General features: G+C 37.5%; 1 protein-coding gene across 4 annotated transcripts in view; it reads left to right on the forward strand.

The window, feature by feature from the left end:
• CLCN5 (chloride voltage-gated channel 5) overlaps positions 1 to 25,213 on the forward strand; it is a 155,013-nt gene that overhangs the window by 32,434 nt on the left and 97,366 nt on the right. For 2 of the 4 annotated variants that reach the window (XR_451029.2, XM_007182645.2), the window contains exon 1: positions 11,364 to 11,476. The exons of the other annotated variants lie outside the window; for them this stretch is intronic. Coding sequence is in view for 1 of the 2 variants with exons in the window: in XM_007182645.2 (XP_007182707.2) it covers positions 11,407 to 11,476 (70 nt within the window). In the remaining variant the exon portion in view is untranslated. Of the gene's footprint in view, positions 1 to 11,363; positions 11,477 to 25,213 lie in introns of those variants that run through there. 4 annotated transcript variants of the gene reach the window in all.

A 25,213-nucleotide genomic window follows, 5' to 3' on the forward strand; every position in this document is an offset into this window, starting at 1 on the left:
GACTCTCTTTCCCTTGAAACATTTATTTCCATGGCTACTTTTATCTTCATTCTTCTCGTATCATCTTTTCCAAGGCTTTTTACTTATCCCCCGATGCCTCCTTAATGATATTCTCTGTTCCATTTATCTCTTCCTTCTGTCTCTTGTATCTTTAGTATTTTCCTCAAAGAACTCTTTCTCTTCTACTTGCACATATCCAAGAATCCCTCTTTCACTTACTTCCCCCAAATTCCATCCCTACAGACTAATGGGAAATCTTTTTCCTTTATTTTATCTGAAAATTTCTTGAAAGAGCCATCTATGCTTCCTCATTTTTTAGCCTTCAACTCATAAAATCTGGCTTGTGCACCCTTCCCTCTAGTAAAAACTGACCTCTCATAGGTCAGCATTGGCTTTGAAATTCAGATTGTGTGGATTCGATGTCCCAAGGTACAGAAAACAGAGGAGGGAAGGAAGGAGTGTGTGTGTGTGTACATACAAGATTGCCCATGCTTGTTTAGAGGGGAAAAGAAGTATCAGGGAGAGGGGATAGAATTCAATACTATACCTTTCTTCTGTTCCAGAAAAGTTCATAAATAACATGATGTAATAACATCACTTCTTTCTCTTTGCTTTATTCTAAACTGTTGTTCACTGTGTTTCCACCACCTGGTTTATTAAATTCCATAAGAAAGTACTACTGCCTTTTTGCTACAAATGATGATGAGGATGGTGATGATGATGATGATGGTGATGATGATGATAATGGCCACCTTTGGGGTGCTTACTCTGTGCCACATACTGTGATAGATATTTGAATGTATTATAGCCTTTGGTTTTCATAAGAGCTTAGTGAAGTAAGTATTCTAATACCCATTTTATGGATGGGCCAGTGATGGTTCAGAGAGGGTAAGTGTTTTAACCAAGATTACGTGACAAGCAAGAGCCAGCACCCTGGTCGGCCTGACTTCAAACCTCTCCTTAACCATTATACTTTACTGCCTTCTATGATCTAGTGCCAGATGCCATCTCACTCGCTCTTGATGATGGTAACCGTGAGATCATTGCTTTCTGGTGTTTGAAGTGCCGCAGTGACTTTGTGTATTACTACTACTCTTTAAATCAGTCTGAGGACTTCTAAAGCCCTAGGCATGATTCTACCTCTTTTTTTTTTAACATCTTTATTAGAGCATAACTGCTCTACAATGGTGTGTCAGTTTCGATTCTAGCTCTTTTGTCTGGTTTTCTCTTGAAGAGCAGAGGGTGTCTCTTCCACTGTGGTTTTTCTTTCTATGTCACATTTTTGGTGGTGTTTTTTTCTTTTCCTTAACATTTTCTTTTAAGTCCATATTCATCATGTTAATGAATCTCCAGCAAAATCATTTCTTCCTTGTCTGTGTGAAATTTCCCCCTCCCTTGCCAGAAGTTCATCATTCTGAGATCGTAAGTGGTTATCCAGAAAACTACATCCTATTCTTTGACGTCATCTAAGTAGCAATATTCATTTCCCGTATCTTCCCTTCTGGTCAAGAGTCGTGACCTTCAACAAGGAAGAAGAGGTAGAAAGCTCCCACATGCCCCTAAAGTCTTCAGTTTTCTGCCTAAACTTACAAAGTCAGTAGATATAGTCCAGGTTCTTCTTGGTTGCATAATTTGTTGCCAGATCTAGACATTTTCAGGACTAAAAATAAACTGGAAGATGCACGGCATCCATGTCTATCTCACTGAAAGAGTCAAAAAAGTCCAGGATGGGAGAATTAGCTGGGACTGAAAAAAAAAAGTCAGCTCTTTCTGTTAATTGGGCTGGGAGGACAGACACCAGAACAGAAGACAACTGCAAAGTTAACAGGAAACATTGTTTCTCCCAAAGTCAGGCAGCAGCTGTAAAAAGCCATGAAGATACACTCTTTCAGTGAATACTGCTTTCTTGTTAATGGTGCCCCAGACCCACTTTGCTGTTCCCATCTGTTACTGGGGATTCCCAATTGCTGAGCTGCCCTTGCCTCAGAAGAGCACCCAACCCTTAGTTTATCCCCACTTCTCCTAATCCTGCCTCAAAAATAATAACCAATCCACAACTGATCCCCACTTTCCTTAGGCCCGCCCTCCTCAGAATCATTCAGAAACATCCCTAAAAGATGTTTCCCTTCTTCTTCTCATTGAGCAGCATCCCATGGTTCCTCTGGAGTGCCCTCTCTTATGATGCATGAATAAATCTGACTTTGTCAGACTATAGGCTTGTCCTTGGTGATCTCTAGGTGATTAAGCTTGAAACGTCATTCTCACCTTGAGCTTCCCCCAGATGAGAGCTTGGCCTATTGAATTAAGTTCAAGCCTGGCCCAGTTCCATATTTTCTGCCTTGAGAATGAAGGTCCCCACCCTCTTCCTGGCCCAACCAGCTATAGTGCCGATAACAGATTGATAGGGTGCCATCTTAGCCTAGAGGCAATAGCATGAGCTGAAAATCCAGTATTGGAACGAGATTAGGGACCTGACATACCTGGGCCAGTACTACAAGTGATGGTAAAAGGGGTGCAGACTTAATGAACAGCCAGCCAGTGACTCCAGAAAGAGGTGGGTGGTGAAAAAAGTGAGGGACATACGTTGGTTTAAAAAAATTGTTTTAAGGAAGTGTTTGACTTGAGGTGGGGTTGAGGGGCAAGAGCAAGTGATTCTGGGTAGAGCAGAAGGACTTGTGTAAGAGGATGGAAGCGGAAATGAACAAGTCATGTTGGAGCAATAGCCCTTCCCTTGAGACTGTAGAGGCAAAGAACAAGAAAGCTGTGTTTATTGATCTCTCTTCCCAGTGAAGTACATGGTTTAAGGACTGGGGAGAGGCTGATTAGGATTTAAGAAGAGACTATTGCAACAGGTGGCCATCACAGTAATGTAAAAGTAGTCTAGAAAGGAGGAGGAACAGAAATGTCTGGCAGTACCCAGGACAAAGTGGTAACCACTTGGCTGCTTCTTTGAGGACACTTTACTTGCTACCTGTGGAGATGATGCTTTCAACTTCCGCTCACCTGGGCCACTCAAAGCAAGGAAATATTTCTTCCTGCTTGATTCCAACCTTTCATTAGGAAAAAGGGAATTTGATTTCCCACCTTAGAAGGTATCTCAGGACAAACATTACAAACCAGCTCAGTATTCCCTGCAAAAGAGGGATGACAGGTGAATTCCATGTCAGTTACTTTGTTTTTTGTTTTTTTAAAAAACATATTTATTTATTGATTTGGCTGCACCGGGTCTTAGTTGCGGCACGCGAGATCTTCGTTGCTGTGCGCGGGATCTTTGTTGCAGTGTGAGGGATCTTTAGTTGCGGCATGTGGGATCTTTTAGTTGCGGCATGCGAGATCTAGTTCCAGGGATTGAACCCGGACCCCCTGCATTGGTAACGTGGAGTCTTAGCCACTGGACCACCAGGGACGTCCCCATGTCAGTTACTTTGAAGACCTGTGCTGTTTCCCAGTGAGGCCATTTAGGGTACAGTCCATGTTCTTCCTGTCTGTGGACCATTAAGTCTGTCTTTTTTTCTTGTTCTCACCAAAAAGTGCTAAGGAATGCCTGCATTGCATCATCATTTTGGCTTAAACCAAAGCCTTAATACTAGCACCTTTCTTATCTTGGACAACTTCATTGAAGTTGGTTAACCGGTTAGGTGGTAACTCTACCTCTTTTGGGTTATTTCCTATTTGGATGGGATGCATGTTGCATTTTTAACTCTGACTATAAAAACAGTAATGTTAATTATGGTACATTTGCTTTGGTCTGGAAGAATATTTGTTCAGCAACCATTTATTGAGCACCAACTGTGTGCCAGAAAATATCAAGCAATGTTTTGAATAATTGAGCTGTTTTTGTTGCAATTAGAGCAGCAAACAAGGTATGTTCTTTTGAAAGAACTGTTACAGGAGGAGTAGGTGAGAGATTACTTCTTGAAAAAAACTTCATTAATTCCATCCAATTGTAGGTAAAGTCACTGTATTTTAGCAAAAAGTGTAGCTTGAAACAAACTTTTGCCAGTTACAGCTTTACTGAACAAGTAGCAGTTTAGTGCCAGGCTTTTTCTAAGCACCTTACAAATAAGAACTCATTAATCCCCAACAACCCTGTGAGGTAAATACTATTTTCACCTCCATTTTATAAGTGAAGAAACATGGAGGTTTGGCATCTTGTTCAAGGTTACAAGATATTAAGTCATGATGTTAGGATTTGAAATACAGGCAGTTTGTGCTACCTGTATTAAGCTGCAAGTAGATTCTTTCTGAAGGACGTGTAAGTTTAATTTGCTTAATTGAATTTGTCATGCCCCCGAAATCCTGCTTATGCTATTGATCTGTTTATTGAACTCCTTTCTCCCTTTTTGAAGATATTTTTCTATCTAGCTATAATCCATATTATGACAGATTCTGAATTAATAGTATTTATTTTTTAATTTTGTTATTTTTATTATATTATTTTTTGCTTATTTTTTGAGCATCTACTATGTGCCGGGCACTTGTCTCCAAGGCTCATTCTTTCAGCCATCAGAGTGTTCAGTTCCACAAGCCGTCTCTTCCATTGCTCCCTCAACAACAGATTCCTGCAGACCCCACATGGGACGATTTTTATCCTGCCTGTCTGTTAGTGACCGAGTGTCCCAAGTTCAAGGAAACACCTTTCTTGAACTTCATCAATATGTACATGACTGAAAATTGTGTCACATACAACAAAGCATATGTGCTTCCAGGGCAGCCAGCAGGGGGATTGAAATAGGTCTGTCTTGTGTTGTCTTGTGCTGCTCATTCCATGTGGAAGTTGAACACACGGGCTCATACTCCTCAGCTTAAACCAGGAACATCAAAGTGACAGAGGGGCCGAAGGATCTGCCCAGGATTGGTTTAATGATTTGTAAGATTCTGTTCGGCCTTGAGAACATGTGATTTTTATCTATTTTTATCAGCTTTATTGAGACATAATGACACGCAGTAAATGGCACATATTTAAAGTGTACAATGTGATAAGTTTTGAAATATGTATACACCTATGAAGCCATCACCACAACCAAGACAATGAAAATATCCATTATCTCCAAAAGTTTCCCTTTGTTAATTTCCCCCTTCTCAGCCAGCGGGGACACCGCCCCGCCACCGCCACCCCCCCCCCCAATCTGCTTTCTATCACTATGTGTTAATTTGCATTTCCTAGAGTTTTATGTAAATGGAATCATACAGTATGTAGTCTCTTTTGTTTGGCTCCTTTTGTTCAGCATAATTATTTTGAGGTTCAGCCATGTTGTACATACCAACAGCCCATTGCTTTTTATTATCCTGTTGTGTGGACATACTACAGTTTATTTATCCGTTCCCCTGCTGGTGGACATTGGAGTTATTTATGGTTTTTAGCTACTGTGAATAATGCTGCTATGAACATTTGTGAGCAAATCTTTCTATGGACATATGCTTTCATTTCTCTTGAGTAAATAGCTAAGATTGGAATGACTGCGTCATATGGTAGGTGTATGTTTAACTTCTAAGAAACTGCCAACTTGTTATCCACAGTGGTTGCTGATGGTAATGTAAAATGGTAGAGTCAGTGAGTTTCAGATGCTCTGCGTCTGTCCCAATACTTGATATGGTCAGCGTATTTGACTTTGGCCATTCTAGTAGGTGCATAGTGGTATCTCATTGTAGCCTTAAATTGTCTCTTACTTTTAACTCATTTGTGTCATTACATGTATATATTTTTTAAAATAAATTTATTTATTTATTTATTTATTTTTGGCTGCGTTGGGTCTTCATTGCTGTGCGTGGGCTTTCTCTAGTTGCGGCGAGCGGGGGCTACTCTTTGTTGTGGTGCGTGGGCTTCTCATTGTGGTGGCTTCTCGTTGTGGAGCATGGGCTCTAGGCATGTGTGGGCTTCAGTAGTTGCAGCCCGCGGGCTCAGTAGTTGTGGCTCGTGGCCTCTAGAGCGCAGGCTCAGTAGTTCTGGCACAAGGGCTTAGTTGCTTCGCGGCATGTGGGATCTTCCCGGACCAGGGATGGAACCCGTGTCTCCTGCATTGGCAGGCGGATCCTTAACCACTGCCCCACCAGGGAAGTCCCTATTTATTTAATTTTTAATTGAAGTGTAGTTGATTTACAATGTTGTGTTAGTTTCAGGTGACAGCAAAGTGATTCAGTTATACATACATATATTCTTTTTCAGATTCTTTTCTGAATGTTTTTCTACTGATAGACATGTGCAATAAAAATATTTGTGAAGCAACCCATCCAGAGTTTGACAAAATGCTTTCACTATCAGCTCAGCTGATCCTACCACCACCCTGTGACGCAAGCAAGATGTATTTTCCCACCCCTATCAAATATGGAGAAACACTGAGGAATTTACTAAAGATATAAAGCTTAGCGAGTGTTAGACCTGGGCCTCAACCCCAGGATTTCTGACCCCAGAGTTCATATCTTTCCACACCAAGTGACCTTGCTGAATAAGCTCTCAGCTGTCTACATGTGACTTTTCTACTTAGGAATTTTAAAGCCATTTAAAATCATATGATTCTACAGCCTGTGCCGGATGCTTGCAACATACAGATTTGAAGACATTGTGGCTCAGTGAGGTTAAGTGGCTGTTACTTCCTTAAGCAAAGTAGGAAAAAGGAAACCTTACTGCCATTTCCCTTCCTTCTCTCACAATGACCCCCACACATCCTCAGAAATGTTTGACTTGACTAACAGCAACATTTATATGGTGCTTTACCAATTATAATGCATTTTAATACATTCTTTCATTTTAGATCCACACCAACCCTGGGAAAACAAGTCCCCAGGTGATGCCTGTGTACCTTCAAGTCTGAGAAGCACTGGTCTAGGGCGCTGACCCTTCACTTCTACTCAAGCCTGGCTCTCACCAACCTCTCTGGCAGTGCCTTGTCATGCATGGCCTTGCCATGGCCAGTGCCAGAGAAACTTTCTCTATAGCCAGACAATTTCTCTTTAGTCAAAGGTGGCAGTCTTCAGAGTGGGATATATAAGATAATCTACTAGGATGTAGGAAGGAAATAATTAGGAAACAATTTTTGGACATTTCTCCAGCTGTTCTTCTATCTTCTTTTTTAGCAGCTTTATTAAGATATAATTCACACACCATCAGCTCACCCATTTAGAGTATATGATTCAATGGTTTTAATTATATTCACCCCCAACCCTAGGAGACCACTACTCTAATTTCTGTCTCTATAGATTTGCCTATTCTAGGCATCTCATATACATGGAATCATACAATATGTGGTCTTTTGCATCTGGCTTCTTTCACTCAGCATAATGTTTTCAAGGTCCATCCATGTAACTGTACTCCATTCCTTTTATTACCTAATAATATTCCATCGTATGGATGTACCATGTTTTGTCTATCCATTCACCAGTTCATGGACATTAGCATTGTTTCCACTTGTATACTATTATGAATAATGCTGCTATGAACAGTTGCATACAAGTTTCTTGGTGGACATATATTTCATTTCTCTTCGTTATTACTGTGTTCCTTGATCAATATAAATGTTATGTGTTAAATTTTGAGAAAAGAAAACAATAGAAAAGTAAACATGATTCTTTAAGGGAATTAAATTTTTATTTCTTCTTTGGCTTTCCATGTTATTCCCTCTCACTCTCTCCCATTTTATTGACCTTTTATTTAGCTCTTTACATGTCTTCCTGACCGCTGCTTACTCCTGTCAGGGATGCTGTGAGGAGAAATTAAACATTTATTATTGAGTAACATCGAAGTGCTAAGTACTTCGCGTTTAACTTCATAAAAACCTATGTAAGGTTGGTGCTGTTAAACCCATTTAAGGATAAGGAAACTAAGTCTCTGAGATTATAACTTGTTCAAAATCACCTAGCGATTAAGAGGCAGATGTGAGATGAGCCCACTTCTATTTGATTCCAAAGCCCATGCTCTTTCCATAGATTGTCTACCAGATGAATATTTATTGAGGTTTAGAGGACAGATCTTGCTTCTCACTGAAGACACCAAAATGGATGTATGGAGTGAGAAAAATAAGAAGTGAGAGATTATGCCAAGATTTTGATGAGAATACATGAATGGGGTATTGGGAGGTGGGAGGGATGGTAGAGGAATATAGAAGTAGAACCTAGTTTGTGGAAGGAAGGTGTTGGTGAGTGTTCAGTTTGGGACATACGGAATTTGAGGGCATCATTCATTCAGGTGATATTTAATTTGAGTGGCTTGTCTGTGCCTGGCATAGATCAGGATGCTGGAGATACATTGAAAAAAGGCCTAGCCATGGTTCCTGCCCTAATGGAGATTGTGGGCTTAGTAGGTCAGACAGACAAAAACAGTTATAACTAAGTGTAATGGGTGTCATGATAGAAGTGAGGAGAAGGATTTAATTCAGGCGCCTGGAGAAAGTGATTCTATGAGGCTCCGGGGTTAGTAGAAAGAAGTTTAAAATGGCTATATCTTGGATAAACAATAAGGTCCTACTGTATAGCACAGGGAACTATATTCAATATCCTGTGATAAACCATAATGGAAAAGAATATGAAAAAGAATGTGTGTGTGTGTGTATATGTGTGTGTGTGTGTGTGTGTATATATATATATATGTATAACTGAATCACTTTGCTGTACAGTAGAAATTAACACAACATTGTGAATCGACTATACTTCAATAAAACAAATTTAAAAAAATAAAATGGCTATAGCTTAAGGTACAAATGGGGGAAGGACAGAGAATTACCAGAGACGGATATAGGAGATAAAAAGATTGAAGGGTTGATAATGTTGTTTTCCCCTAACTAACCCCTTCCTACACAGGGGAAAAAAGATGATTGCCTATAGCTACAAGGAACAACTGGTAGTTCCCTGACTCTCATGCTTTGTTGCCTCCATGCCTTTTGAGTGCGCCATGACCTCTGCCTGGAATTTTCCTCCCCCATCCCTTTTGTCTAGCCAACTCCTGCCCATCTTTATCATAATCTTTCAGAAAGTCTGCTGTGACCCCTTGTTCCATGTCCCCACAGTTTCCTGGGTCTACTGATCACACTGGCTCTTCTATTAATTGTAAGTGCCTTAAGAGCAGGGACCTGATCATCGACCTGAGTAGCCCCCCAGTGCTTGACACATAGTAGGATAGATGCATGGATGAATTAAACAAAAATGATCACATCTGGAGAAAAATCTGCATTTTATGAACAAGAGGAGGAGGCTTCATCACTTCATTAAAAAGGGAGCTTGGCTGTCAGTCTAACTCAGTAGTTCTTAACCTGGGGTGGTTTTGCCTACTCCCGCCCCCCCAGCCCAGAACACTTGAAAATGTATGGGGACATTTTTGGTTGTGACAGTTGACTGAGGGGAGGGGGCAGGTGTCTACTGGCATCGAGTAGAGGCCAAGGATGCTGCTAAGCATTCTGTAGTGTACAAGGCAACCCACCACAACAGTTACCCAGCCCCAAATGTCAGTAGTGCTGAGGTTGAGAAACCCTGGTCTAACCAAGTTTAGCTCTCTTCTACGTAAAGCAGTGGTGCTCAAAGTGTGGCCCCCACCCCCGGCAGAGGCAACATCTACCTGGGAACCGATAGAAAGGCAAATTCTAGGGTGCCACCCCAAAGCCACTGAAGGAGGAACTCCAGGGATGGGCCCACTGTTTGAACAAGCCCTCCAGGGGGTTCTGGTACGGGCTGACATTTAAGAACCACTTCTAAAGTCAAAAAGTGGGTTGGCAGGAATCCCCTGATGGTCCAGTGGTTAGGACTCTGCGCTTTCACTGTGGGTGGGGGGTGGGGAGGTGGGGCCGGGAGCGGGTTGGTAACAGAGCCAGAGCCAAAACCCCAAGAGACTCCCAGGGCGGGAGTGGTGGTTAAGGAATAATGGTAGAACAATCCACAGGAGGTAATGGTTTCCAGGGTGAAGTGGTCCTTGGTATCAGATATTCCTGAAGAACTGCTAAATATGAGAACAGGCAAAGGGAGGTGAGACTGCTGCTAATAGTTAAGACTCCTGAAATGGAGGGAGGCGAGGATAATGTCATTCAGCAGTGACAGGTTTGAGTAGGGGGGACCTGAAAGCTTTCAGTTTGCAGTCATCAATGCAAAAGAACTGCTTGTTAAAATTTGTATTTAATGTTAGGCTTCTGGAAATAACTTGCCAGGACTCTCATCCTTCTAACACAGCAGCTCTTATTCTTTTTGTGTTTTCTTTCAGGCTTTGTCTATGTACATAAGTATTTTTACAGTGGAGTGTTGCTGTAACAGTACATAAAAAGGTGTTTTCAAAGGTTATGCCAGAGCGGTAGGCAGCAAAGGTAAACTGGATCCCATGGCCAGTTTGTTCTGCTTGGGGGAAGGGTGGTTTGGTGGACTTGGAGGTCCTAGGAAAAGCTAAGCAGGTGCCTTAGGCTAATTTTGGTTCTCTGGGAAGAAACCAATAAAAAAGCCAACTTCAGAACAGAAATTTTTCTCAAGCCTCATTAAGGAAGTCAAGGATATAGATAAGACAATGGGAGAGGAAAAGTCTCCTTCAGGGGAAAAGCTTGTATCATAAATAGTAGATACTCAGAGCGATTCGGATTGGATAGTTTTCTAAAGAAGCTTTTTATTGAGTGGGCGTGAGGGTAGAAAAGAATTTTAGAGCCTTGTCTGTGTTGGGGGAGGGAGAGTTAAAATAGGTGCTGGTATTAGGGATTTGTTTCCCTAACAAGTTGAGTATGTTAGAGAAATGCTGACATTGAATATAATTTTTGTAAAGCAGTTATTTTCCATAGAAGGCTTTAAAAAATTTCTCTTTAAAAAGAAACTTCGTGACTATATGTGTGTCAGGCACAGTGCAGTGAATCTTTAAGCACACTTCATAAGCCAGGGAAATTAATGGTGGTATCCCCAGTTTGTAGGATGAGGAAATTGAGGCTATAAGAAGTAAAATGATGGGCCTAGAGTCAGACAGCAATTAAGTGTCAGGGCTAGAATTCTAAACCCTGGTATGTTTTTCTGCAAGTCTACTGTAATTAACATAGCAACAGAGTTGCTATAGTGATCAGTTTCCTAGAGGTATCTGATATATCTTCATACCTCTCCTTATTGGACTACAGTCAGTACCCAAGGTTGAACATCAGGACCACAAGGGGAGTTTTCAGAATATGTGTGTCTAGACTTCCCCCAAAGAGGATCTATGGAGGGAGACAGAAAGAAAAAAAAAAAAAAAGAACCACTTTCCTCCCACCCCCATTTCCTCCTAGTGCCTCCTCTTTCCCAGAAGCCAGGCTGTACAAAGGCTGATTTTAGAGTGTGGAGCAGGTGGCGGGCAGGGCTGGGCCAGCCAGCCTCAAGCCAATTCAGCTGTGATGGTGACAGCTGCTCCTCTCCAGTTGCCCATAACTAGCAGATCTCAATCACCTGGAAGAGGGGCAGGGAGCAAAAGGGTCTTTTGTGGCCATGGGCAACTGGCGTCAAGCTTTCTGGATTCCAGTTTTCTCTCTGTTGCAAATCAACGGTGTGACATTGGGTAAGCTGATCCCTTAACTACTTTTTTTTTTTAAGCAGTTATTTTGCGTAGAAGACCAGGAGACAGGGTAAAGTAGTGGTTGGGTAGGTTTGGTCTGTAGACTCTCCCAAAAGGATGGACATTTTTTCCAACCAAGGTGGAAGATAAAGGTAGGAGCAAAGTATCTGTGGATGGAGTGGGGTGTATATTACTTGAGGGGACAGCAATATTGAAGGAGTGTTTGTGGTTCTGTTTTAAATGGAAGGAGTGGACCACGTGTCACTGGAGATATAGGGGTCCCTTGGAGGCAGTTGAACCAAAGGCCTGCACAAAGGTGAGGAAGAAGATAGTCAAAATGCAGGTTAGGGAGCCAACTTTGCAGAGGATGGGGGGAATTTCATCCTCTGAAACAAGCAAAAATAGGTTGAATATGATATGTTTTTCTTTATACTAATATACCTGAAAAGAGGGCAATATCTTCCCCACAACTCTTACCTCTTTGTGTCCTTGTGATTTTTAGTGAAAGACAGATGTTTTGTGTTCTGTCTTCATTTTATTTTAAAGTCTTGCCTACAGCCCACTTCTTCACACCCTCCACCACGGGCCACACATTTATCATTTTTCATTTTTGATGGCTAGATTTTAGTCCGTCACTAATATACCACAGTTTATTTAACCATTTACCGATTTTAAAACTTCTGGGAAGCAGATGATTTGTTTGAAAGAATGAACTTGTCCACAGTTTTCTCACATTGCTCGTTTCTGTGTATCACAGGATAGTTCTGAAGCTTTTCATCTGCCTTGAATTATTTCTGTCCATTCTTCAGACTCAACAAAATATAATTCACTTTCAGCCCATCATACATATCTACTCGTTTGGCCGTGTCTTTGTGAATTTAAAAAATGTCCTCCATTATTAGGTAAGCGTTAGGTGACTTTTTAGCTCCTCTGCTTGCTTCACTTCTTTGGCTATGCTTTCTCTACTTTTTGTTCCCTATAATTTTTTTGTATTGAAGCAACTTTACTTTTATAAATTCTAATTAGTTACATTAAAGGTCTAGTACTGTCTAATGTATTTAGGATTAAAGATATAAATATTCTTATGATTATTGGGATGCTGAATTAATTATATGTCTGTATGTATCTCTTAGTTTTATATTACAGAGTTAAAATAACATTTATTTTTATTGATATAATTAACATATAACATTAAGATGTATAGCATGTTGGTTTGATACATTTATATATTGCAATATGGTTACCACGGTAGTGTTAGCTAACACCTCTATCATAAAATAATATTTAACATCTAATGCCACTTTTAGAATAAATTCAGCCAGTCCTTCAGCACTGTTGAAAGCTTTGTTTCTCTTTATAATATAGGCTTTAATGAAACAAAATGATTAAAATAGCCCAAAATGCCTTTTTAGAAGTATGTTTTAAATGTTGTAAAATCACCAGAAAGTGTATAAAAGTTATTTATTGATAAAGAAGCTTGTGACTGGAAATATTTTCAACCAAATTTCCAAAAGCAGTTTCACTTAATGGAAGAAATAAAATGGAGAAATATTTATGAAAGATTGCCAAACAAATTTAGGCATAAATGACTAAAAATCTGAAATTTAAAAAAAATCTGAAAGGAACTGAAATGCTAAAAACATGCCCTAAAGGTTACAGAACTATCCTAGTGGTGCATGGAAATAGTCAGTATAAAAAATGCCAGTGACCAAAAAATATGGATTTTTCTTCTGTTTGTTGCTTTAATTAATTCACCTGGAGCCAATAGAGTACTGTATCCTTAAAAACTAGTATAATTTGTCAGGAGAATAAAATGTGGCTGTAGCATTGAATTTTATTACAGAGTTAATAGGTAGTGCTTTAATTGCTGATGAGGCTAAACAATTTTCAGTGTTCCTTTCTTGGTGACTGATGTAAGATTTTTATATTTTTTAGCTACTTACCCAAAGGAAAGTAGTATTAACTATCAGGTTGTATCAGATCTTTATTATTTTCTGTATTAAGTTCTTTTTCCATCAAAATCATGTCTGCTTTTATCTGTATTGCTTTCTTTTTAAACTTTGTAATTTTTTTAATGTACGAAAAGCTTTATTTTTATTTAGTCACATTCATCACCCATAGGTGATAATTTCTTCTTTTGCTTTGGTATTAATAAAATTCTTTCACACATTGATTATAAATGCACCTTTCCATTTTCTTACAGTGTCTCATAATTAAAAAAAAAAACTGAATCCTTGACTCATCTGGAATGAATTTTAACTGTTTTCCCAAAAGCATTTATCGAAAGTTCCTTTCCCCAATGAACCATCATTTCTCACACTATAATTCAAAGACATTGTGTGAATTCTTTTTCTGCTATCCATTCTCCCACATAGTTGAAGTTGCTTGAATCCTATTCTAATTTCAGATTTCATGGTAAATGCATTCCTCCATCTCTGAGCCTTATACATATCTTTCCCTACTTAAAAAAAATATTTCCCTACTTTTTATTCTGGAAACTCAACCTTATGCTACACCCTAACCAAAAGAAAAACAGTGATAAAACAAACAAAAAACCGCATCTTGAAATTGCATGGAAAGATACCATAGGTATTTTATTTTATTTTTCCATGCCTCAGCCTTAGTGTCTCAGTTTTAGCAGATTTTTATTCTATTTATTTACTTATTTCTTAAGTGAAGTTTTTAAGTACAGAAGTCAGGCCTTTCAAGATTCAGGATTTAAATCCAAATATTACTAAATTCATTTCTTTCTATTACTAGTAGCCAGAGAGCAGCAGCTGTTGAGCTTTTGAGAGAATAGCAAAGAACACAGAGAATGTATTTGGACTACCGTTAATTGTGTTCGAGCTAAAATACGAAGCTGAAACCAGTAGAATAAACCTTCTAAAGATTAAATTCACCAAACTCTCAGTGGCATCATTAAGGAAATTAGTCTGAGTCCTCGGGTCCTGTGTTCTTTGCCTCTGAGCCTGAAGGCTTTGTGATGCTTCTAACTGGAGCCAGTTGCCATACGTGTGCGGGAATCGGGGGGAATTATCTTGGCTTTTGCTGCCGTTCCTCTTTTCCCTGTGACTTCCGTTATCACCCGTGCTCATTTCTTTCTCTGTTTTTGATCTCCTAATTTTGAGCTGTTTTTCAAAGTGGCAACAGAGACAAAACATTGTTTTTAATGCAGGTGACATTTAGGAACAAAATAAGTTGGAAGTTTTAAGACTAAATATAAAATCCCTTTAAATGTCTTGAAGGGCCAGGGGGAGCCTAAATGTAGAGGAGCCCCTTGCCCCCTGGTGGGAAACTTGTAATGTCGACTTTCAGGATTCCTTTTTACATTCCAACAAGTAGCATTATATAAAACAGGATGGGAAAACTTGTATTTTATTTTTTCTATCAAGGGTCACTGACCCACTGAAAGATTTCATTTAAAGATCACAAGTTTAAAAAAGCAACTTTTTAAAAGGAAAGAAATATAACATGTTCCATTCATCTGTTTTTAAAATTAGAAAAAGGGAACATAAAACGCCCTGTTCAGTAAATGCAGCAAGTACAATAATTTACAAGAAGTACTTGGGTTTTACATTATTGGCAGTTAGAAGAGAAACAGAGGAGAAGGAAAAAGAGGGGTATACTGAGTTACATTTACATAAAGGCTGGTCTCCCTGTAAAAAATAGAAACAGGAGCAGCTAGATAATGCCAAACTTTGCTATTGAAAGCATTATAGAAGTTGCAGTGCAAGTTTGTATGCATGTGTGGAAAAGTATTCCACAGATTTAAAACACCAACTGTTTATATTATTGTCCATTTCTTACACATTCTTGTCTCGCTCCTTTGTTTCTATTTGTGTGTATAGAGAGAAAATCTTTCCACATTGCTTTTACCATTGGTTATGCAGTTTTTTGTTTTTGTCATTGATAGACCTTTTCAGCTAACATTAGTTTTTACACTTCCATGTATCACGTAGCATGATATAAACACTTATTTAAATGGTTGAATTAAATAATATCACCCAAGTTCCTTGATATTAGAGAGTGCATGTTTCGTTCATGTGTGTATCACTTGAAATGAACAATCAATGAGTGAGGGGAATAAGTGCTATATTGGAGTTGGTTTAATCACATCTCTGGGATTTTTAAAAAAGATTATGAATGCAGTTGTGACAATTATCTTTTGTACAAAGCACCCTTTATAAATGGGAGAGGAGAGATTTACTTTGGGGAGGGGGGCGACCTGTTCCTGAACTGAGAGTACTGGGTCAGACAGTTGGTTTATGGGGTAGTATAGTCAATAGCATCTTGAGTGTGTCTTCATTATCCCAATAACCCACAGTCATTTGGCTTTATTATTTTACTAACACAGTGGGTGAATATGGTACTAAGTAATCATTTACTTGTGGTTTGTACATCATACTGTCACATTACAGAAGTAAACTTGACAGGATTCAGCGAACGTCTAGGCAGAAATGAAGGCCTAAACGTTTCTGTATTGTATTAAACTGTTGTCATCTTTGCCATAGTTAGTCCCCACAAAGTATATGTGGCCCAGTTAGGGTAACTCTTGGGTTAACTTTTTTTGGTGGCTGTTGCTGTGGTAAAACAAATTTCTGTAGATGTTTATTATTGGCATGCAATAGATTTTTGAGATTTTATCTTATAATTTGCCCCTTTGTTGAAGTCATTACTTTTAATTTTGTTTCTTGAACATCTTGGTCTTTCAGGTTATATAACTACATAATGTGCAAATAGTGCTGTTTTAATTTTATCTCCTTATACTACTTGCTCATTTTTCATGCGTCGTTACAATGGTCCAGTTGTCTAACATGATTAATTAGGAATGGTGACTAGATATCTTTGTGTTTTTCTGCTTTTTGGGGGGATGAATACCTCCAGTGTGTCTGCTTTAAGAATAGTGTTGACTTCTTTCAGACATATCATATTTATAGTTAAAAGAAAATCCTTTGTTTAAAATCAGAAATGAATATGGAATTTTCAGATTATTTAAACCATATTTATTCACTTAATTTTGTGTTTACTATTTTTCTCGTGAATCGCTGGTCTTATTTAGAAATCAGCCTTGCAACCTCAGGCTAAAATCTGAATGCCCATGAAGATCAATTCTTTTAAAGTGCTGGTATATGGTTTGCTAAAATTTCATTTAGAATTTTGCATCTACATTCACAGATAAGACAAAACTATAATTTTCCTTTTCAGAGTTTAGCCATAAGTCAGGTTTAGTAATCAAGCTGATGTTCACCTCATGAAAATGAATTTGATAGAACACTTTTAGGAAACATTTGTTTAATAGGATTATTATTCATTTACTACTTAGACATTTAAGTGCCATTTTTGTTTCTTTTGAAGTTTCTTGATAATGTTGCTTATTTCTTTGGTCTATTTAGATTCCTTATTTCACTCTGGGTACTTGGGCTTTTCTTTTGTAGAAAGTTATTCCTTTTCTTTTTTTAAAAAACATATTTGCATATGGAATGCCCTAATAATGTAAATCATCTTTGCATGAATTATATATCTTTAAAGTCAGTAATTTGTGTGCTTTTCTCTTTCGTTGAATTGTACTACCAATTTATCAATTTTATTAGTTATTTTAAACCGCCCTTTTCTTAAGAGAGGCATGTAGAGCTATGGATATATTTTGATTCATATTTGAATTTTAAATAGTCCCTTACTTTCTTGATTTAGTTGTCATTTAAGAAAGATATATTTTACAATTTCCATGTGGTTTGTGTTCTTTTATGCCAATTTTATCTTACTGCTTTGTGCTGTGTAACAATCCTGCCACTTCATTTTTATTGAGAATGTTTTTGTGTCTGAGTATATGATAAATTTTTTGTGAAAAAAAATTTCTCAAAATTTTCCACTTGAATATTATGATAAACCTGATAATTGTATTGATTGTTTTGTTTAGATATATTGAATTCTTTCATTGTTTTTGTTGCTAGTTTGATTTCTCACATTCAAATAATGGAACAGTTCTCCAACTAGAATTGTGTTTGTCATGTTAAATTGATCAGTTTTTTGTTTTGTAAAAAAATCATTAGATTTTCTTTTATTTCCAGGATATTTAAAAAATCATTATCTAGAGCTTTAAAAGATCATTTTATAATGTCTGTTTTTGGTTTAAAATTTGCTTTTTTTGAAAAAAAATTCTGTGACTAATGTCTTTTAATTTACATTAGCAAACCTAAAAGGAGTAGCCTTTTTTAAAAAAATGAAGTATAGTTGATTTACAATATTGTATTAGTTTCAGGTGTACAGCATAGTGATTCAGTATTTTTGCAGATTATACTCCATTTTAGGCTGTTACAAGATGATGGCTGTAATTCCCTGTGTTATACATTGTATCCTTGTTGCTTATCTATTTTATACACAGTCATTTGTATCTGTTAATTCCATACCCTTAATCTGTCCCTCCTCCCTTCCCTTCTCCCTTTGGTAACCACAAGTTTGTTTTCTATATCCATGAGTCTGTTTCTGTTGCCATTTGCAGGAGTAGACGTTTTTTAAATGTATTTTTATAGGGACTTCCCTGGTGGTCCAGTGGTTAAGACTCTGCACTCCCAATGCAGGGGGTACGGGTTTTATCCCTGGTCGGGGAGCTAAGATCCCGCATGCTGCATGGCGCAGTCTAAAAAAAATGTATTTTTGTAATCAGTTAGGGTCAGATTTTATTTAATCTAATCTATAATTATTTGTATTGTATTTACTGCATAAAATTTAGCATTGTAATTATCCTATATTTTTCACTTAGCAATGAACTTTTTTTCTTTTTAAATTCATGCTCTAATAGATTTAAGAGATGGTTCAATGATGTGGAAGGATAGCCTTAATTCCTTAATTTATAATATTGCCTCAGTTTCTTATAGATGTGCTCAGTGATTCTTTTATTTTTAATAATCTAACAGTTATTTGCCATCGAATGGTAGTCTTTCTTATATACTTGTTAGTCCATCTATCTTATATTTGTTTTTCTTATACTATCTTAATTGCTACTGTTTTCACCCTATCCTTGTGACTTTGCATATTTGCTTTTAGTGTTGTGAAACTTTTTACTTGGACCTGGCTTGCTTTTTAAATAATGACTGAAAATTTCCCTAACCTGGGGAAGGAAACAGACATCCATATCCAGGAAGTCCAGAGAGTTCCAAATAAGAGGAACCTAAAGAGACCCACACCAAGACACATAATTAAAATGTTAAAAGTTAAAGACAAATAATATTAAAAGCAAGAGAAAAACAACTTGTTACGTAGAAGGGAACCCGCAAAAGACTATCTGCAGATTTTTCAGCAGAAACTTTGAAGGCAAGGAGGGAGTGGTGCAATATGTTCAAAGTTCTGAAAGAAAAAAACTTCCAACCCAGAATACTACCCAGAAAAGTTATCATTCAGAAGTGAAGGAGAGAGAGAATTTTCCAGAAAAGCAAACGATAAAGGAGTTCATCACCACTAAACTGGCCTTATAAGAAATGTTAAAGGGACTTCTTTAAGCTGAAAAGAAAGGGTGTTAATTAGTAACACATATGAAAGACTAAATCTCACTGGAAAGGTAAATATATAATAAAGGTAGTGGTTTAATCACTTATAAAGCTAGTATGAAGCTTAAAAAAAACCAAAGTAGTAAAAATAACTATGATTACAACAATTAGTTAAGGGATATAGAAGGTAAAAGATGTAAAATGTGACATCAAAAACATAAAACATAGTGGGGGGAGAGTAACAATGTTGAGTTTTAAAATGGGATCAAACTTAAGTTGTTATCAAGTTAAAATAGACTGTTATAGATAGAAGTTGTTATATGTAAGCCTTATGGTAACCATAAAGCAAAAACCTATAGTAAATACACAAAAGATAAAGAGAAAGGAATATAAGCATACCACTAAAGAAAGTCATCAAACCACAAAGGAAGAGAGCAAGAAAAGAAGGAACAGAGAGGAACTACAAAAACAGACAAAAAACAACTACAAAATGGCAACACACACATACGTATCAATAATTACTTTAAATGGACTAAATTCTCTAATCCAAAGAGAGAGAGTGGCTGAATGGATTAAAAAGAACAAAAACAAACCAAAGAAACCCACGACCCATCTATATGTTGCCTACAGGAGACTCACTGTAAATATAAGGACTCACACAGACTGAAAATGAGGGGATGAAAAAAGATATTCCATGCAAATGGAAACCAAAAGAAAGCTGGAGCATCTAGAAAAAGAAAAACAAAGCCCAAATTTAATAGAAGGAAGGAAATACCAAAAATTAAAACAGAAATAAAGGAAATCGAGACTAAAAAGACAGTAGAAAAGATCAGTGAAACTAAGAGCTTATTCATTGAAAAGATAAATGAAATTAACAAACCTTTAGCTAGACTCACCAACAAAAAAAGAGAGAGAGAGGTCAAATAAAAACAAATGAAAGAGGAGATGTTACAACTGGTGAACCAATTACATGCTAATAAATTGGACAACCTGGAAGAAATGGATACATCCCTAGAAAAGTACAGCCTACCAAGACTGATGAAAGAGAAAATCTGAACAGACCTATTACTTAGCAAGGAGATTGACTTAGTAATCAAAAACCTCCCAACAAATGAAAGTCCAGGACCAGAGGCTTCACTGGTCATTCAAAGAAGACAGCTTCATTTCATTCAAAGAAGAATTAATACCAATCCTTGTCAAATTCTTCCAAAAAATAGGAGAGGAGGGAACTCTTTCAAGCGCATTTTACAAGGCCAGCATGATCCTGATACCAAAACCAGATAAGGATGCCACAAGAAAAGAAAATGAGAGGCCAGCCAATATTCCTGATGAACGTAGATGCAAAAATCCTCAGCAAGATATTAGCAAACTGAATTCAACACTTATATTAAAAGCATCATGATAGGCTTTATTCCAGGGACACAAGGATGGTTCATCATCAACAAATCAGTCAATGTGATGTACCACATTAACAAAATGAAGGATAGAAATCATATAATCATCTCAATAGATGGAGAAAAAGCATTTGGCAAAATTCAACATCCATTTATGATAAAAACTCTCAACAAAGCAGATATAGAGGGAATGTACCTCCACATAATAAAGGCCATATATGACAAGACCACAGCTAACATCATACTCAACAGTGAAAAATTGAAAACCTCTTCTAAGATCAAGGACAAGATAACGATGCCCAGTCTCACCATTTTTATTCAGCATAGTACAGGCATACCTTGTTTTATTGCACTTTGCTTTATTGTGCTTCACAGATATTGTGATTTTTACAGATTGAAGGTTTGTGGCAACCCTGCATCAAGCAAGCCTCTCGGTGCCATTTTTCTAACAGCATTTGCTCACTTCATGTCTCTGTCACATATTGGTAATTCTCACGATATTTCAAACTTTTTAATTATTATTTGTCATGGTGATCTGTGATCAGTGATCTTTGATGTTACTATTGTAATTTGGGGGGATGTCATGAATCGTGCCCATATAAGACAGCGAACTTAATTGATAAATGTTGTGTATGTTCTGACTGCTCCACTGACCAGCTGTTCCCCTGTCTCTCTCCTTTTCCTTGGCCTCCCTATTCCCTGAGACATAACAGTACTGAAATTAGGCCAATTAATAACCCTACAATAGCCTCTAGGTGTTCAAAAGGAAAAGTCAATCGACGGGGCAAACTTCACTGTTGTTTTGTTTTAAGAAATTGCCACAGCCACCCCAACCTTCAGCAACCACCACCCTGATCAGTCAACAGCCATCAACATCGAGGCAGGACCCTCCACTGGCAAAAGGATTATGACTCGCTGAGGGCTCACACGATGGTGAGCGATTTTTAACAATAAAGTATTTTTTAAATTAAGGTATGTACATTTTTTTAGATATAAGGTTATTGCATACTTAATAGACTACAGTACAGTATAAATGTAACTTTCTTATGCGTTGGGAAAGCAAAAGATTCATGTGACTTGCTTTATTGTGATATTTGCTGTATTGCTGTGGTCTGGAACTGAACTCGCAATATCTCCGAGGTATGCTTGTATTGGAAGTCCTCGCCAGAGCAGTTAGGCAAGAAAAAGAAATAGAAGCATCCAAATTGGAAAGGAAGACGTAAAACTGTCACTATTTTCAAATGACGTATTATATATAGAAAACCCTAACGTCTCCATCAAAAAACTGTTAGAACTAATAAACAAATTCAGTAAAGTTGCAGGGAACAAAATCAACACTCAAAAATCTGTTGCTTTTCTATAAATTAATAATGAACTATCAGGAAGAGAAATTAAAACAATCCCATTTACAATTGCATCAAAAAGAATAAAACACCTAGGAATAAACTTAAACAAGGTGGTGAGAGACCTGTATATTGAAAACTGTTAAGACATTAATGAAAGAAATGGAAGATGACACACAAATAAATGGAAAGATATTCCATGCTCGTGGATTGGAAGACTTAATATTGTTAAAATGTCCATATTACCCAAAGTGATCCACAGATTCAATACAATCCCTATCAAAATACCAATGGCATTTTTCAAATAAATAGAACAAACAATCCTAAAATTTGTATGGAACTATGAAAGACCCCCAATAGCCAGAGCAGTCTTGAGAAAGAAGAACAAAGCTGGAGGCATCAGGCTTGCTGATTTCACACTATATTACAAGGCTAGAGAAATAATAACAGTATGGTATTGGCATAAAAACACACACGTAGATCAGTGGAACCTAATAGAGAGCCTGGAGGTAAACTCATGCATACACGGTCAATTTATGACAAAGGAACCAAGAATATTCAATGGGGAAAGGATGGCCTCTTCAATAAGTGGTATTGGGAAAATTGGATAGGCACATGCAAAAGAATGAAACTGGACCACCATCTTATACCATACACAAAAATTAACCCAAAATGGATTAAAGACTTGTACATATGACCCGAAACCATAAAACTTCTAGAAGAAAACATACGCAGTAAGCTTCTTGACATAGGTCGTAGTAGTGATTTTTTGAACCTGACACCAAAAGGAAAAGCAACAGAAGCAAAACTAAACATATGGGACTACACCAAACTAAAAAGCTTCAGTTCAGCAAAGAAAACCACCAACAAAATGAAAAGGCAACGTACTGCTTGGGAGAAAGTATTTGCAAATCATATATCTGATAATGGGTTAATATCCAAAATATATTAAGAACTCATACAACTCAATAGCAAAAACTAAAAAAAATTTAAAAATGGGCAGAAGATCTGAATAGACATTTTTGCAAAGAAGTCATACAGATCGCCAACAGGTACATGAAAAGATGCTCTACATCATTAATCATCAGGGAAATGCAAATCAAAACCACAATGAGGTATTGCCTCATTCTGGTCAGAATGTCCATCATCAAAAAGTCTACAAATAGTAAATGCTGGAGAGGGTGTGGAGAGAAAGGAACCCTCCTACACTGTTGGTGGGAATGTAAATTGGTACAGCCACTATGGAGAACAGTATGGAGGTTCCTTAGAAAACTAAAAATAGAGTTGTCATATGATCCTTCAATCCCACTCCTGGGCATATATCTGGATAAAACTCTAATTCGAAAAGATACGTGCACCCCAGTGTTCATTGTAGCACTATTTACAGTAGCCAAGGCATGGAAGCAACCCAAATGTCCATCAACAGATGAATCAATAAAGAAGATGTGGTATATATATACAATGGAATATTACTCAGCCATAAAAAAGAATGGAATAATGCCATTTGCAGCACATGAATGGACCTAGAGATTATCATACTAAATGAACTAAGCCAGACAGAGAAAGACAAATATCATATGATATCGCTTATATGTGGAATCCAAAAAAAAAAGGTACAAATGAACTTATATACAAAACAGAGTTAGACCCACAGACATAGAAAGCAAACTTATGGTTACCAAAGGGGAAAGGGGGGTGAGGGATAAATTAGGAGCTTGGGATCAACGTGTACACACTACTATATATAAAATAGATAACCAACAAAGGCCTACTGTATAGCACAGGGAACTCTACTCAATATTTTATAATAACCTATAAGCGGAAGAATCTGAAAAAAAAATATTTATATTTATATATCTGAATCACTGTGCTGTACACCTGAAACTAACACAACATTGTAAATCAACTATACTTCAAAAAAAGAAAACACAGTGAGATATCTCACACCTGTTAGAATGGCTATTATCGAAAAGACTAGAAATAACAAGTGTAGGGGAGGATGTAGAGAAAAGGGAACCCTCCTACACTGTTGGTGGGAATGTAAATTGGTGCAGCCATTATGGAAAACGGTATGCAGATTCCTCAGAAAAGTAAAAATAGAGCTACCATATGATCCAGCAATCCCACTTCTGGGTATTTATCCAAAGAAAATGAAAACACTAGCTTGAAAAGATATTTGCACCTTCATATTCATTGCAGCATTATTTACAATAGCCAAGATACAGAAACAATTTAAGCGTCCATTGGTGGATGAATGGATAAAGAAATTGTGTGTGTGTATGTGTGTGTGTATACATATATACATACATACACATGATAGAATATTGTTCAGCCATAAAAAAAAATGAAATCTTGCCATTTGCAACAACATGGATGGATCTCAAAGGTATTATGCTAAGTGAAATAAGTCAGACAGAGAAAGACAGATATCATATGGTCTTTGTTATATGTGGAATCTAATATATATAATATATATATATTATAGCTTATAGATACAGAGAATAGATTGGTGGTTGCTAGAGGCAGGAGGTGTGAGGTGGGAAAAATCAGTGAACTGCTTTTTGGGTTTGTTTTAGTTTAAATGAATAAAAATAATTAAAAATAATATGTATTGAACATTGTACTTTTGAGCTTTATTAGGTGTGGTGCTAAGAGGTTTACATGTTATCCCCCCCTCAACCCAAGAAATAAATACTATTATTATCTCCATTTTATAGATGAGGAGAAAAGATATCATAGTAATTGCATCCTATCTTGATTATTATTTATTTATTTTTTAAATATATATGCTAGGTATTATTTTTTTTAATTTTATTTATTTATGGCTGTGTTGGGTCTTCATTTCTGTGTGAGGGCCCTCTCTAGCCGTGGCAAGCGGGGGCCACTCTTCATCGCGGTGCGCGGGCCCCCCACCATCGCGGCCCCTCCCGTTGCGGAGCACAGGCTCCAGACGCGCAGGCTCAGCAATTGTGGCTCACGGGCCCAGTTACTCCACGGCACGTGGGATCCTCCCAGACCAGGGCCCGAACCCGCGTCCCCTGCACCGGCAGGCAGACTCCCAACCACCGCGCCACCAGGGAAGCCCCTTGATTATTTTTTAATTACTAATATTATTCTTTGAGATTTGAAAAAAAATTTAATGTGTTTAATTTCAAAGGAGCTGTTGTTTCGCCGTATCTGCTGAGATGTCTGGCTTCTTGTACAGCTTTAGTTATTCATTTTCTCTACTATTAATAATTAGTATTATGTTTTTAAAGCATCTGTGGAATCTTTTTCTAGGACATGAAAATAAATTGCTTTTTCCTTAAGTCAAATGTATGTAAGGATTTGTTTGTTTAAATTTAAAAAAAATATATTTATCTTAGGTGTGATATTTAGCACATTCATATGTGGCAAACCTTTAAAGATGGTTGTTTCCCTTTGCATTCATGGTTTAATTTTCCATCTTTTCTCATCATTTTTAATTTAGAAAAATGGCAGTTATTGAAGAAAACATTAGAAATCTACCTTCCTCTCTGC

Source organism: Balaenoptera acutorostrata, chromosome X (assembly GCF_949987535.1).
Source record: "Balaenoptera acutorostrata chromosome X, mBalAcu1.1, whole genome shotgun sequence".
Taxonomy (NCBI): Eukaryota; Metazoa; Chordata; class Mammalia; order Artiodactyla; family Balaenopteridae; genus Balaenoptera; species Balaenoptera acutorostrata.